We start from the raw sequence: 16,492 nt of genomic DNA, 5'->3' as shown, positions 1-16,492 counted from the left end.
GCTAACCTTAACAGAAATTGACAAGTCTCAAGTTTTTACAGGACAAAGGTCTTAAAACCAAATAGCATACAATGAGAAAGGGATGCAATTCTATGAACTTAAAACAGTACTATAAAGATCAAATTGAACTTTATAGAGTAGGAAAGCAATGTACTTTAATTTAGTCTGATTCTACTCTTCTTAACACCTTTGATATGAGCAAGGTGACTTCAAAAAAAGCATGACAGTCACAAGGATAAACTCTAAATCTCTTTGCTTGTGATTAGTAATGTATTACAATATACAGTACAAGTGGTTCCCAAGCTTTTTAGCACTGGGACCCACTTTTTTAAAATGACACTCAATCAGGACCCAAGACTTACAAGACTTAAAAATAAGCTAGAAAGAAATAACATTTTTACTTATTTACACATAACAACAACCAGAAAAAAGAAGTTTCAATGTTTATCTCTGTATTTTCACATGCTTGCAAACTGCAGGAGCTCTTTGCTGGGTAATTCTGATTTTTGAAAAGCCTCAGGACGTGAGGCAGTTATCTGATCCTTCCATCATCTGTGTTTTCACTGGAGGCTCTGCATAGCTGCTATGGGACCCACCAAAAATCAGGTCGCAATCCACCAGCGGGTCCTGACCCACAGTCTGGGAACTACTGCACTATACCATAATGAGAGACTTTACAGAACAGCACTATGCAATAGGAGTACATAAAACTGAAGTAGAGTGACATTCCTATAAATCAGGTTCCTCTTAAAGAAGTCTCCCTTCCTGTTCTGAGCTCACCATTCAAGGCGATTAAGGTCAACATGTTTCCAATTATAGTTTCCAAGGACAAACAAGATAATAATTCTGTTCCAGTGAAGAGAGCATTAACATAGGTTCAACTCACAAGAGTGTTGGCTCTACCAAAACATCAACATAGTATCTCATCACAGAATTAATCAAGACACAGAATACAACATTTACTGATATACCTCAGACAAAATTCCTTCTTATGGACAAAAGCGTAGAAACTACCACACAGAAACACTCTTCACAACCTGCTCTACCCCTACGTCAGGGTGGATAAAGAAGAATTACTTAAAAAAGTCAGATATTTGAAAAACGTAAATCAGATGTTTTAAGGCTTAAATGTTTTCTGTTTAAAAAGAGTCCAATTTAAAATGTGTTATAGCTCCAAAACCTCACAAGTGTTATAAATTCCAGTTCTACAGTATGAAACAATGTGTCCATGCAAACCTTAGTAAAAAATTCTGTAAATAGGTTACAACAGTTGCTTATAACTGTTACAGTTCTTGGATCTGGGTCACCATTTTATGATGTTCCATAGGATGCTGTTTAGATTTAGAAAAACATGTCTATCCATTCAAGTACTTAACCTAGGCTAGGCCAGAGGGTGCCAAACGCCAGCCCATAGGCCGGATCCAGCGCTTGCCACGATCCTTCCCCCAGGTGAACAGAGTTTACTGTTCCGCCCAGGGGCCTCTCCATTCTGCTGCAGATTGCCCCCCGACCTTCACAGTGGCCAGCCACACATGCCTGGAAATCTGGGTGCAAAGCCTGCTGGATTGACAGACCCCAGAAGGAGCTGGCCACCATGAAGGCCAGCAGCGATCTGCAGAATGGAGAGGCCCCAAGGCAGAATGGTAAACTCCATCCATGCCAGGGATGCCTTTCTCAGAACACTGTGGTCTCCACTGATGGCCTGATCTAGGCCAACAGAAAATTTAGCAGTTCTCAAACTAGGCTTATATTGCTTATCAACAACAAATAATATATGGAGATGAGAAACAACTGCCCCTGATCAACCTTATTTTCCAGTTCTGATTGAAGTTATTCCTAGAGTTCTCCAGTATTCCTAGAGTACTCCCCTGAGTAGAGAGGCCTAGGACTGGGCTCGCAGGCTGCCAGCCTGTCCACACTTACCAGAGAGTAAGCCCCATTGACTCTGATGGGGCTTACATCTGAGTAGATAGGCCTAGTAGATAGGCCTGAGTAGATAGGCTGCCAGCCTATCCACACTTACCAGCGAGAAAGTCCCATTGACTGTGATAGGGCTTATGTCTTTGTAGACAGGCCTAGGACTGGGCTCATAGAGGACTTTCTTCTTCCCCCTTGTCGCCATTAATGTGTGTACAGCGTGCCAGCTCTCCCAGGAGTGCCCCTTCCTTCTCCTTTCCCACCATGCTGTCCTCACAACAACCCTGTGAGGTACGCTTGGCTAGGAGAAAATAACTCACCTAAGGCCACGCGGTGTGCTTGGGGGTGCGTGGGGGAGCGGCAGCTACACCGTGGCGCAGACTCCACCCCTCACGGCAGGCGAGCGCGCCTCATCCCCTGTTGGGGGATCCCCAACAACTCCAACAGGCGTGCTCGCGCACCTCGAGACTAAGGCGCCGGCGCACATGCGCACTCCACGGCGACTGCAGGCGCCTGTCAGTAGAACGCACCGCAAGGAGGCTCCCTCCGTTAACCCCTTCGCCTCCGCGGCCGCTCCTGCACACTCACACCTCGTACTGACCTGCTACAGGGAGCCGATAAACCTCCTCGAGGGACGCGTTCCCGGCCGACTCCTCGGTCCAAGTCCCTCCTCCCAGCCCCGCCCCCACCTTTCAGTGTTGAATTCTCGCGCGACGCGCAGAAACAGGCCCCATTGGTTGCCCGGGGGGCGGAGGGAGGGGCAAGAACTCGCTTCTCCGCAGGCGCCAAACGCGCCTCCAAATGACGCTATGACGGCCGTTTTCGTGATTCCTATAGAGCTAGGAAATGGCTAGAGTGACGAGGAGGTTCAACTACCGTAACGAAACCGAAAGGCGCTGCGGCGGCGATGAATCTCTGTGGAGCGCACAGACACAGTCATAAAACCCGTATACTTTGCATAGCGCCAAAACTGCTTCTGTTCTTAAAACTGAAGACAACCAGATCGGTTTCACGGCAATAGACAGCTGTGTGAGTCTAGTCTTTTTTTCTCTATGGGAAATTGAGTCTAGTGTTTTTCTATGAAATGTGAGTCTCGTCTCTTTTCTTTATGGGACTGTGAGTCTAGACTCTTTTCTCAATGGGAATGCTAATCTTTCTCGATGGGAATGTGAGTCTAGACTTTCTTTGTCTATGGGAAAGGGGCTGAGTCCTTCTATCGCTTGGCAGGTACCTCTATCGTGAAGCCCTCTCGAAAGGGGTAAGTCACTCATAGCTGAAATAGGGAACCGGAAGTTGGGGAACGGAAGTTTACGCCTAAGAGGTGCGACTGCCTACATGCAGGGCGCTCCTCGCGTCGCGCGGAGAGCGCGTCACCGCCAGCTGGTTGAGCGGGAACTGTGAAGCGGAGACTCGCTGGTTGGCTGCGGAGGCGTGAGCGGCGCTGTCTCGAGAGGGGAGCCGGGCCGGGCCGGGCCGGGCGGCAAGGCTGTCCGCCTGGCTCCTGGGTGTCGCCTCCAGCTGCCTGCCGGGGAGGAGGCAGGAGGACTCCCCGCTGCGGCTGCAGGTAGGAAGCGCTTCCCCTCAGCGCCCGGCACAGCAGGCGGCCGCCCCACGGAAGGGCGCTCCGGGAGGCTCGCCGTGCTGGTCGCCTCCCCGCAGGGAGCTTTCCAGGTGAGGGAGCGCAGCAGTCGCTCAGGGGACTCCTCCCCCGCCTTCTCAAGTCATCCAGGCCGGGGGTTCCCAAGCTGTGGGTCGCTGCCTGGTTTTTGGTGGGTCGCCAAAGGGCAATGGAAAGATCAAACAACTCATTGACTCGAGCCCTGAGGCTGTGCCCTGAAACCTGGTGCTGTCCACTGCCCTGCAAGGGCTCGGCTCCCAGTTTGCACATGTGTGGAAATATAAGGAGAGAAGTTTCCAGGACCGTCCTGCACTGCAGGATGCAGTGCCTGCCCCACTGGCACAGCAGTGCTGGGAAGTTGGGTGAGCTACGGCCCTGAGTGACCAGAGGATAGCGACACAAAGGAAGGTGAAACAAACCTCACCCCACGCCCCACCACCTGCATATCTGGGGGTCAAGGGGGGGAAAAAACCCCAGAGGTTTGGCACCAGCAGCCTGCCCTCTGAAGGCCTTCTGAGGGCCAGGAGACTGCACCTGACATCCTCCAGTCCTCTGGAGGACTTCTGAGACCTCCAGAGGACTTGTAAACATCACCCAGTTTTGGCCTCAGAAACTGTCAGCCCTGGCCAATCAGGCAAATGGCAAAAAAATTGCTACCTGGCTCCCATGATGGCAGCCAACTAAAGCTGCGTGAAGGGAGGGCTTGTGGGGGGTTGCCTGGTGGAGCCAAACTGAAGATAAGCAGCATGCTAGCCCACAGCAGGCAGCTTGTCCCATCCCCTGAAATGGCCTACCCAATGGTGAGCCAAGGCTTTTTCCGCCTTTACCAAGCATGCAGGAGGAGGTAGGACCAAAAGTGGCAATGCGTGATCATGCACCACTGGCAATTTTTAAAATTATTTTTCAAAGAATATATCATTCTCTTTAAAAATACATACAGGTCCAACCTTGTTATACAGGGATTTTTTATACATGGATTTGACTCAACACGAATGGCCACCGTAAATGAGAAGGAATGTGCTGATCCCTGGAGAAGGGGAAAAATGCACCCCTTTAAAATGCCTTTCTTACTGTTGTAGAGTTTTTTACCTCAACATGATGAGAAGGGCCCTTTAAATTAAAGGAAAACTGTCCTTTACAATAGTTAGAGAGAGGGCAGCCAGCTGACAATCCATCAATCATTCTCCCTCCAAGCGACCCCTCCCCCCAACACCTGCAAGAAAGATAATCCTTTCTAAGGATCTGTAGAGAGACTGATTGATGGATTGTCTGCCTAAAGACCTCCTTTTTCAAAAGTCTGGTAAACCTAGGTAGGTCCCTAGAGTGTCATTTAAAAAAAAAATGTGGGTCCCAGTGCTAAAAAGTTTGGGAACCACTGGTTCAGGCCATGAAAAACATAAGAAGAGCCCCATTGGATCAGGCCTAGTGCCCATTTCTAAAACCAGCAAATACCTAGCATATGACTACTTGTTAAAATTACAGCAATACGTGCATAAGAAGAGCTCTGCTGGATCAGGCCAAAGGCCCATCTAATCCAGCTTCCTGTATCTCATAGCTGCCCACCAAATGCCCCAGGAAGCACACCAGATAACAAGAGACCTGCATCCTGGTGCCCTCCCTTGCACCTGGCATTCTGACATAGCCCATTTCTAAAATCAGGAGGTTGCACATACACATCATGGCTTGTAACCTGCAATGGATTTTTCCTCCTGAAGTTTGTCCATTCCTTTCTTAAAGGCATATAGGTCAGATGCCATCACCACATCTTGTGGCAAGGAGTTCCATAGACCAACCACACGTTGAGTAAAGAAATATTTTCTTTTGTCTGTCCTAACTCTCCCAACACTCAATTTTAGTGGAGGTCCCTGGTTCTGGTGTTATGCAAGAGTGTAAAGAGCATCTCTGTCTACCCCCTGCATGATTTTGTGTCTCAATCATGTCCGTCCCCCCTCAGGTGCCTCTTTTCTAGACTGAAGAGGCCCAAACGCCTATAGAACCTATAGAACTCTTTATTGGGCTACGAGGTAAAGAAAAGCAGAGGGGCTGGAATAACAGCGACAAGTTATAGGTTCCCCCACAGTTGGCAGTTACAGATTCTGTGTTTTGAGAGTTACAGCACAGTCCTAAACTGCCTGACACCCAGAGGAGCAGTAGCGCCAAAATAGCTATTACTGCACCCTAAGCACAACAGGCAGTTGCTGACGCCTCTTCTAGGAAAGGGGCACTTGTCCCCTTCCCCCTCTGAATAAGGGTGCAGGCCTTGTGATGGGATACTTAAGTCTGTTTCAGCTGTTTTGGTGGCACAGTTGAGAATCCCTGGGTCAGGCCAGAAGGCCCAACATGAGGTTCAGGATATGGCAGAGCAGAGCTGATCCTGTCCCTTCCCACCCAGTTTCTCTCCCCTCCCCAGAACGCCTCCCCCTCTGCCCCGATTGACCTCTCTGTCACCTGGAGCCCTTTCTTTACTCCAGGTGGCACGCAGAGGGCTTCCAACTGGTGCTGGGTTCAGTGCAGACTGGCATTGAGCAGGCACCAGCGTTGACTGTTGCAGGCATGCCTTAAGGGCAAAAGGTATGCCTTTTGTGACACTCAGCACAGGCGTAGGGCCGGTGCTAAGGGCTCAGGATTGAGCTCTTAGTGAGTTCAACCATTTTTGGATTCTTTCGGAAAAAGTAGCCCTGTGTGCATATATTTGAAACTGCCTCACACCCTTCAGCAGCTGATTGAAGTCAGCATGAAAACCTCTGGTACTCACCTTTTGATTTTATAACTGGCAGACTGTAGGGACATTCATAACGAGTTGTTTTCCCCTTTGCTTGCCATCTAGCCTGATGAAGAATCTTTTGGGATTTGAAAGCTTGTTATTCAACACCATTTTGCTTTTTGCATGCACCCGAGAAAAAAAGCATTACCTTGCTTCTGGCTTTTCTTCCAATTGACCTATAGTGCCATCTGTACTTCTGTATTAAGAAGCGTATACGACTGTCTGTAATAGTGTTAGCACTGAATACCTTTTGCAAGTGATTTTTTTCCTGATTAAAATGTAATTATTCAGATTTTGGAGTTGTAATAGTCTGCAAATGAATCCTATTTCAGTATTTTCAGTCTTTTTCCAGAAAACCTTCTTGGAAAGTGAGACACCTTGTGGTGGTTATACAAAACTGAATACATGGAAAAAGGGGAAAAATCCTAAAAATAGCTGCTGTTGATTTGGGATTGTTAAATAAGAAAAGCTAAAGCGTTCTTTTATGAGAAATGATCTGCTGATGATGTTGTGAGAAAGGGTTTTTGTGCCTAATCACTGAACTTCTTCATGAATTACAGGAAATTAAAATAGCTGTTCTGGAAGGTACCTTGTGCACAAGGCGCTAGGGAAAAATCAGTTTAATGTATCTCTTTGAATTCCAGCCTTTAGATCTGAACAGAATATTTTGTGTATATGTATTCTTGTTTTCAGAAATTGTGAAATTTGGAAGAGAAAGATAAGTGGTCTTGTTTCACGAAAGTGATGGCTTGCCAAGAGTTTGCGGTAAGTCTTGAACAATGATATGTTTTATTAACCATATTTTAAATACATCAATATGGCTGTGATACATTGTCACTTAAATGTGTGTTTTTATGTGTGTTTATATATACTTAAACAGGTTTTATACACTCATCAAAAGACTAAAAAATCCAAAATATGGCAAGATGGAATTTTGAAATCCACTGTTGGAGGAAATAAGGTAAAATATACAGGTTCAGTACATCACAGCAAACTGACAGTATCTGTGTGCCTTGCTACTTTGCTAACTTAATATATCATTGTTCAAATATCTTTTTCTGCTCTGCTACAGGCAACTTTATTTGATGACAAAGGACAGATTTTGGATAGTATTTTTGTGAAGTTTCAGGTACGTTTTTCCTTTGTGTATTTGAATTATGGCTTTGAAAGACAGCGTGTTTATTCTGCTGACTTATTTAGGACTTGCTTTGTCAGGGAGTTTTCCACACAATAGCTCACCTCAGGTTATGCATGGTTCTTTTTGCTTACATTCAAATTGTATAATAGAGAATTCTAAATGTGCAGAAGCACGTTGAATGCCCTTTGGGGACATAAAGTGGGATATAAATTTAGTTAATTAATAAATAATAAAAGTACAGGTTTTTTTCTTATACTGAGGTTATAATTAGTCTGAGGTTGTAATCCTATACTGGGAGTAAGTTCCGTTGAACTTAATAAAATTTACTTCTGATTAGGCATAAGAACGTAAGAACAGCCCCACTGGATCAGGCCGTAGGCCCATCTAGTCCAGCTTCCTGTATCTCACAGTGGCCCCACCAAATGCCCCAAGGAGCATACCTGATAACAAGAGACCTGCATCCCGGTGCCCTTCCTAGCATCTGACATAGCCCATTTCTAAAATAAGGAGATGGCACATACACATCATGGCTTGTAGCCCGTAATGGATTTTTCTTCCAGAAACTTGTCCAATCCCCTATTAAAGGCATCCAGGCCAGATGCTGTCACCACTTCCTGTGGCAAGGAGTTCCACAGACCACACGCTGAGTAAAGAAATATTTTCTTTTGTATGTCCTAACTCTCTCAACACTCAATTTTAGTGGGTGTCCCCTGGTTCTGGATTGGGCATGCCCAGATCCCACTAAAAGAGTAGTTATACTCTGAAAAGAGCCAAGAACAAATTCTTGCAGAATTGTTTTCATTGTAAGCTAAGTCAAGCTTCCAAAAACAAAATGCTATACTTGTGGTGACCAGACTGTTAGGCACGTTACGGTATCAGTTCACAGGAATGAGAAAAGTTGCTTTTTGAGACCCAGCTTTCATAATGGAAGAGCAACACTATTTCAGCCTTCTTTGGTGTTTGGGAACATGACGAAGGTGTCTGCAAAAGGTTTAGAAACTAAAAGGGGGTTTGGGCATAGGATACTCTTAGTTCCTTGTGTTCCTACAAACTTTGTCAAAAACTTGGCAGATGAGGACATTCTTGAAGGAGGGAAATAAGCCTGGACGGATCTTTTCTGTATATTTTGAAAGGATGACTCCATAAGCAGTCTGACTCCAACTGTTGTTCCTTAACATTGTGACACAGCTGGACGACATTTTTGTTTGTTTGTTCTTCCATTGCAAATTGAACTGACAAAGCAAGCCTATGCATATTTACTGAGAAGTAAGTCTCATTGTGCTTAGTGATCTTTAGTTTTATGTCAGCGTGTATAGAATTTTAGCCTGAGACAAGTTTGTAGCTTCTTTTTTTTGTAACACAGAGTATAGGAATGTTAATAAGGACATTGAATTACTCCAACTGATTTCAGATTTTCATCCAAGAAATTTAGAATAAAAGTTACTAGTATTGGTGGTCATGGGAAATACAATGGAGAAAGAAATGCAGAAAATATTTTGACGTATGTGTTAGGAATGAATAGTTGCACAACTAATTTAGTTTGATCATGTTTATGTAGTTGAATTTTTTGCATGTATTGATAAAAATGTCATCTATGAAAGCAGTATTGTTATACAGTATATTGTTTTAGGTCATATCACCTTACTGCCGTGTAATCTCTGTCTAGATAAAACCTGGAGATGACTTAGAAAGTGAGCGATATTTAATCACCGTTGAAGATGAGAATACTTCTGAAACTGGTTGTAACGATCAGCCAAAGAACACTACAGTATCCATTTTAACAAGAAATAATTCGAAGTTCCCTGTCTCATCCCTGTGCTTGCCCATGGGCCTAAAGAGGAAATTTTCTGTATGTCATTGATTTTTCTTTTTCCTGTTTTTACTCATGCACCTAATAATACTGATACTTTGAATATGAGATAACACAGGTCACATGCGGCCTCCCTGTGCCTCAGACAGCCTTTTGGAGGCTTCAGAGAGGCACTTCTGGTTTGCCAAAAACTTGGAAGTGCCTCTTAGAAGCCTTCAGGAGGCCTTCTGAAGCACAGGGAGCACCAGAAGTGCCAGTCATATCCAGAGGACCCCCCTCCACAGATTTGAAGATCCATGGTTTTCGGCATTTGTGGGAGGTCCTGGAATCAATCCCCTGTAGGGCCTATTGTGTATACAATTTTAGCTTTATGTGCTGATTCTAGAAGGTAACCCTCACATAAGACAAGGGGCGACTTTTATTGAAAAAAGATTTACAATACTATAGTTCACTGGTTCCCAAACTGCATGTGGCCTCTTTGCACCTCAAAAGTTCTCCTGGATGTAATTGGAATCAACTTCCAGTTGCATCCAGGAGGTCTCTTGAAACCCTCCAGCTGTGGGTCAGCACCCACAGTGAGTCTGGTGCTGAACCTGCATACTGAACCTGCAAGGAGGGTCAGCAGTACTCAAATTTTGCTGAAAATCTATTGCATCAAAAAATGGGTACTGTCTATTTAAAAATTATGAGTGGCAATTGGAAACTGAGGGAACAGCAGCTTCCTTCTCTAATCTGTCTAACTCTCAAACATGTTTTTAGTAAGTGAAATTGTGTTCACTGTTTAAACCAGTGTTTGTGTTTACATTGTGTTCACTGTTTAAACCAGTGTTTTTCAACCTTTTTCATCTCATGGCACACTGACAAGGCACTAAAATGGTCAAGGCACACCACTAGGTTTTTGACAATTGACAAGGCACACCATACTGGCTGTGGGGGCTCACATCTCCCATTGGCCCTATTAATAAATGACCTTCCCCCAAATTCCTGTGGCACACCTGTGGACCACTTGTGGCACACCAGTGTGCCACGGCACAGTGGTTGAAAATGGCTGGTTTAAACTGTTTTTCTCCTGGTCTTTTGTTTTTTGACTTGCCAACCACATGTAACTGAATTTGTGCAAGACAACTGCCCAGAACACAAGGGGTGACTGTACAGCATAATATTTATAGAAAGCAAGCTGTATAGTTCACAATTTTGCTTCTTAATATGAAAATTTGACTCAAATTTAATTTGAGTTCTACTTCTAGGGTTTCCAAGGACCACGCCAGGTAGAAAAGAAAATAATAATGGAAGACACTGCAACAATGACATCTCCTTCACACAAGATTCCTCAGTCATCTTTTCCTTCTCAGTTCTATGATTCTTCCCCATTATTTTCTGTTCCCTACAAGAAAAGGAAAGAGATTAGCTTACTACCAAACATTGACAGGGATGCTGTCATTACAGATGAGAGAGATCCTGGTTCTGCTGCCTCAATGGCTTTTGTGCCTTGTGTTGACTATCATAAAGTGGTACCAAGTAGAAACTATAGTACTGGTAGTGGAAATACTGAATATGGGAAGACACAGGCTCAACTGGACAATGGAATGGACAACTCAAATTACCATGCAAGCAGTGATGGGGCAGTTTCATACAATATCAGGAGTAAAGCACAAATTATAGCACTTCTGAAGTTTAAATCAGCACTGCTGAGCAAAGAGCAAAAAGAGTGCAAAACCCCACTGAGTGGAACTACAACTTCATTGACAAATCTGTCATTGGAATTAGAACGTCGTCCAGGAAGTTTGTCTCCATCTGAGCTGCCAAGAAGCACAGACATTTTGTTCAAACCGACTGTATCGCCATTTTTGGAATCCAAAAGCAACTCTAATGAAGAAACCAGTGCAAGCATACAGACACTGCACCTTTCGAAAAAATCTAAAAGTCGATGGGATACATACTTGCCATTGTGTGTAGCAGAAGAATCACCTGATCTACTTGATGCAGGCCACAATGACAAGAATGCTAGTGATCTGCAGCCAGTTAAGGACTTAAAGGATGATGGCAATGTTAATAGGAGCCAGTGCAATGAAGACCATAAAGGAATGCCTCAACTGCCTGCTTCCTTAGAAAATTGTATTTCCTCCATCAGTGAATGTTGTGTCAAAACTTCATCATGTAGCTTTGTACCAAATCAATCTAGCATGAACGAAGAGGGTGATATTGAAGTGTCATCTTCTAATAGTGCTCATTATTCAAACTATATAAATAAAACAAAAATTTTTGCCAATGAGCTCTCTGAATCCAGTAAGCATGCAATGATTAATACTTTGAAAGGGTTTTGCCATCAGTCACAAAGTGAACCTTATCCAATGTTATATTCTGAACATGTCTCGGATCACTTTGCAAATAAACATCTTGGTGACCTAGATAAGCAGTTTCCAGATATTAACTTCAATCTGGTGGATACGGTGGACCTTAGTGAAACAGAGGATGAAGAGCTTCAAGCAAATAGCACACTTTCACAAGGTTCAGTATGTTTAGAAGAGAAAACAGAGACACAACTTGAGACTGTTGTTCAAAAGAACTGTGAACTTGAAGCATGTAGTAATGAGGTGAAAGATAATTTGCTGTCAGCCTTTTCACAAGACACAGGTATAAACTGTATTATGGGATCTCAGCCAGTGCAATTCCTTGATGAAATCTCTGAGAATCCAAACCAAGTGGAGGAAAATTGTGTAACTTTTCATTTTCCAAATGAGTGTAGACATCCAGAGCCTGCAATTTTTGAAAATAGAAAGGCAACAAGCATTAACCATATAGCTGTTCACAACAATCTTGATTGCCGAAGTAGAGACTTATTAATGGATAATAATGGGCACTGTACTCAAACTACTCAACTTGGAAAACCAAAACCAAATATGAAGCCATATGTTCCTTCTACTTCAGACATTTATTTCAAAAATGATGAGATTGAAGGAGATAATTCTCAGCTTTGTTCCACAGATATCTGTGATAACATGAAACCAGCTAGTCCTTTGCAATCTTCCATTGAGAACAACAGTTATGGTGACTTTCCTCAGTATATATTTGATCACCATAATGCTACTTTAGAGAAAAGTTCTGATCTGGATTTCAGACCAGTTGCTCATTTGTTAAAGGATGAGACTCCTTCAGAGGAAACTGAAATTAGTAACAACAAATTGGAAAATGCAGCAGTTGTCTTGGATTCCAATTACAAATCCACTGATGATAAGGAAAAGGACTTTATTTGTTTGAAATCTTCAACCGTTGATTCTTCAAGCTTTCCGAAGATGGTAAATAGTTTCAACTTATTGAGATCACTTACAGAACATAGTACAGCTTTGGAAAGCCTGCAAGTGATTGAGGAAAGTACAGATGTCTTGTTCCAGAGAGAGACACCTTTGAAGACCCATGTGTCAAGTGGAGAATCTGAAGGTTTCTAGCCTCTATTTCTAGACTGCAATTTAATTGAAATATTGTCTTGTTATCATTTTGTTATTTCTCTACTTTGTTTTTGCCATATAGAGATTTGTCTCAAGGAAAGTTTGTTCAAGATATAAATCACATGGTGCGTTTCTTCTATAGGAACTTGCAGTCACAACTGACATCCGTAGCTGTTTTTTTTATAATTTTTAGTAAGTCAGAACTAACTTGCTTAAGTCAGTAAGGGCGCAATCCTAACCCTTTATGTCAGTGCTTTTCAGCATTGGCATAGTGGTGCCAATGGGACATGTGCTGCATGCTGCAGTTGGGTGTCACTCACAGAGGCCTCCTCAAAGTAAGGGAATGTTTGTTCCTGTTGCTCAGAGCTGCATTGCCCTTATGTCAGTGCTGGATAGCACTGACATAAGGGTTAGGATTGTGCCCTAAGTAGCTTCCCACTCACTGAACTTGGGCAATGCTTCTGTTGTTTTTCTTTTATATACTGTTTTTCGCCTTCTAGCACATTTTCTTTCAAAGCTTGGTTATTTTGAAACAAATCATACATTGCCTTAGTACATGCCTCTGGTAATGTTTTATATTGTTACATCCGCACAGTTCTTAGGCCTGCTGCCTAACATTTTTGGTTGCTCAACTGTCATTAGGAAATTAGGACTGCAATCCTAATTTTGCTTACTCATGAGTAAGACCCACTGAAAAGAGTGGGACTTCTGTCAAATTGTAGTGTAGAAGTATGATGTGGACTTGCTTCCTCCCCTGTCATGTATCAATTCCCTCTTGTTGTTGTTATGTCTGTGATGACTCTAACCACATTTAACATACTAATCTGATTCCTTATGTAATCAGCATTTGCAAGCCCATTTAAAATGGTGATTTCAAACATTAGTTATTGTGATATTGTTGGCATTAGTTGCCAACAATTGTGATATAGTTGGCATAGTATATACGCTATACTGTGGTTAAAATAAACTGGAACATAGCGATAGTATGAAGAAATTGCATGCCCTAAAAGCAAGCCCCCTTCATACTCCCATTCATTATATATGATTAGGAGCTCTGGAATTCTACAGCACTATTTGGCCTCTTGTAGATCCTTCTGATCCTTCTGATGGCCTCTGTTTACATCAATTGAATTCCAAGACTTTTGTATTTAGAAAAATGATGGACTGTACTATCAACAGTATTTGTAAGCTGAGTGAATTAAGTATTGAGCTATATGGCTAATTCTGTAGCTGTGATTTAAAGTAAGTGAGCACTTCCTTGTAAGGAATTTCCCTGTTTTTGTATTTACTTAAACTGTATGCACAGAAGGCATTGTCATGGAAATCTATGGCAGACAGAAGCACCTGATCCATTTGCAGATGAACCTGCTGAACTGTTTGATTTAGAAAAGAATTAAATGATCCTTAAATGGTCAAATGTCACCTAAGTAGTCTTATTGTTTAATACAACTTCCAAAGCATAATGAGGGAGATTCAACAGAGACTTCTTGCTTGTTTTGCAATGACAACATAAGTAGATTACTTGAGGGTAAATTGTTTTGTTAAAGCTGATATCCTGTATTTTTATTGGGACTAACCTGGGGCTTCTTAATTAGCTGTGGATAACACTTCCCTGGATTATAAAAAAATTGATTTGGAAAATACAACAAAGGCAATTGTCTTATGCCTGCAAAAGAAGGAACCTTGCTTTTAACAAGTCAAACAGGTAGACTGAACAGTGATGTAGGGATGCATAGAATGCATTGTTGAAGCTTGGCTTGCTCAGATCCTTGGAGTGATTACAAAACCCAAGATCTTTTGACTGGCATGAAATACCTTTTCAGCTTCAGAAGGGTGATACATGCAAGATATACTTTTCTCGTTACATTAGGCTAGCTACTGAAGCCTACTGTGCTTTTCCTCTTTTGTAGCTAGGCAAGCCTTTTTTGAAGTATCTTGTATTGAAGATGGGCAGATATCTTGTGCACCTCTTAAAATTGTAAGTTAAAGTACAGTATATTAATTATTTACAATAATTGTTGTGCACTTCAGTTTGGGAGGTGGATGGTTTCACTGATTTCCCCCATCCAGCTGACTCCAGCTTCCCTTGCCCCTTAAAATTTGCTCTAGAGCAGCGGTTTTCAACCACTGTGCTGCGAGGCTTTCTCAGGTGTGCTGTGGGATCAGAGAAGGCAGGCAGCGGCTGCTTTGAGCCTCCCTCGGCAGGGAGAACAAGCAAGGGAGCTGCCAGGGAAGGGCTGGTCTCAACTGCTTTGCATCCCAGGCAGCAGCTGAAGAATCCACTTGGAGCTTGCTCTTACTACTGAGCATGACTCAAGCTGCAACCTGATCCTCACTTTCCTGGGAGTAAGCTCCATTGGCTACTATGGGGGCTTACTTCTGAGTAGACATGCATAGGGTTGGGCACGAAGGCAATTGTTGCCTGCCTGCGTGCTGATTGGTCAACCAGAGGAGCCAGGAGGTGGGAGCTGTGGAGTGAGTGAGAAGAGGGAGCCAGAAGCAGACAAGCAGGTACATAGTGAGTGAGTCTGCTGAGGCCCCCAACCTAAGGACTGGCTGGCAGTCAGGCTGCCTTAGGCTGGCAGTGAAAAGGGTTCCTGAAAGTCCCTTTTCCTTGCCAGTTTGCCTGCAGTTCCCCAAAGTGACCCTCCCTGCGCTTTGGGGCTTTTAGAGGAAGGGCGCTGGGCCACAATCCTATCCACCCTTACCTGGGAGTAAGCCCCATTGGCTATAATGGGGCTCTCTTCTGAGCAGGCGTGCATAGGATTGGGCTCTGGGGGTGCTATCCCATCCACCCTTACCTGGGAGTAAGCCCCATTGACTATAACGGGGCTTACTTCTGAGCAGTCGTGCATAGGATTGGGCTCTGGGGGTGCTATCCCATCCACACTTTCCTGGGAGTAAGCCCCATTGACTATTATGGGACTTTCTTCTGAGCAGGCATGCATAGGGTTGGGCTCTGGGGGTGCTATCCCATCCACATTCACCTGGGAGTAAGTCCCATTGACTATAATGGTGCTTACTTCTGAGCAGGCATGCATAGGATTGGGCTCTGCGGGTGCTATTCCATCCACACTTACCTGGGAGTAAGCACCATTGATTATAATGGGGCTTACTTCTGAGAAGGCATGCATAAGATTGGACTTTTGGTTGCACTCTTTTTTCTCAAATACACAAGTAGGCAATTGGCACTCCTCTTCTCCCCCACCCCCTTCCCCAGGCATATCCCCCCCAAATCTCACAATCACAGTTAGCAATGCTCTTACTGTCCCTCCCCTCACTTGTCCACATCTTCCAAAGATACAGAATCACTGCCTCACTCTCTCTCTCTCCCCCACCCCCAGTTTAATCCTGCACTTGTTTCAATCTTTTCTCCTCACCCACTATGTCAGGGGTGTCCAAAAATTTGGCAGGAGGGCCACATCATCTCTCTGACACTGTGTCGGGGGCCGGGGAAAAAATAATTTTCATTTCAAATTTGAATAAATTTACATAAATGAATTTATTAGCGATGGAACTTATATGAATGAAGGTTTTGAAGTAGCTAAAGGCCTTGCACAAAGCAAGGCCAGCCTTTCCTTCACTGCCACTGCTGCATCACAGACATGAAACAGCAAGTAGTGGAGGGAGCCCTCGTCCCACAGCTCAGGTGAGAGGTTGAACAGTCATCCTCACACTGAGAGCAGTTGTGTGGGGCTGGCACAGTCTCCAACAAGTCTCTGGAGGGCCAGAGGCTCATTGGAGACAAGGGGCACCCTGCGGGCCGGATTGGGAGCCCCTGAGGGCTGCAAATGGCCCC

The 16,492-nt window shown here is 43.9% G+C and overlaps 2 protein-coding genes across 3 annotated transcripts in view; one reads left to right on the top strand and one right to left on the bottom strand.

The window, feature by feature from the left end:
* Positions 1 to 2,598, bottom strand: part of LARP7 (La ribonucleoprotein 7, transcriptional regulator) — a 33,459-nt gene extending 30,861 nt beyond the window's left edge. Inside the window, exon 1 of one of the 2 annotated variants that reach the window (XM_066632611.1) lies at positions 2,519 to 2,598. The gene's annotated coding sequence lies outside the window, so the exon portion shown is untranslated. Of the gene's footprint in view, positions 1 to 2,237; positions 2,385 to 2,518 lie in introns of those variants that run through there. The other variant, XM_066632612.1, reaches the window with a different exon arrangement.
* A 4,445-nt stretch (positions 2,599 to 7,043) lies between these two features.
* ZGRF1 (zinc finger GRF-type containing 1) overlaps positions 7,044 to 16,492 on the top strand; it is a 44,138-nt gene continuing 34,689 nt past the window's right edge. Inside the window, exons 1-6 of the mRNA XM_066632344.1 lie at positions 7,044 to 7,064; positions 7,180 to 7,260; positions 7,372 to 7,428; positions 9,104 to 9,286; positions 10,495 to 12,685; positions 14,604 to 14,671. Coding sequence (XP_066488441.1) covers positions 7,044 to 7,064; positions 7,180 to 7,260; positions 7,372 to 7,428; positions 9,104 to 9,286; positions 10,495 to 12,685; positions 14,604 to 14,671 — 2,601 coding nt within the window. The remainder of the gene's footprint in view (positions 7,065 to 7,179; positions 7,261 to 7,371; positions 7,429 to 9,103; positions 9,287 to 10,494; positions 12,686 to 14,603; positions 14,672 to 16,492) is intronic.

This window comes from Tiliqua scincoides, chromosome 6 (genome assembly GCF_035046505.1).
Source record: "Tiliqua scincoides isolate rTilSci1 chromosome 6, rTilSci1.hap2, whole genome shotgun sequence".
NCBI lineage: Eukaryota > Metazoa > Chordata > Lepidosauria > Squamata > Scincidae > Tiliqua > Tiliqua scincoides.
Note: the sequence above shows the minus strand (reverse complement) of the source record. Positions and strands in the feature narration are given on the sequence as shown.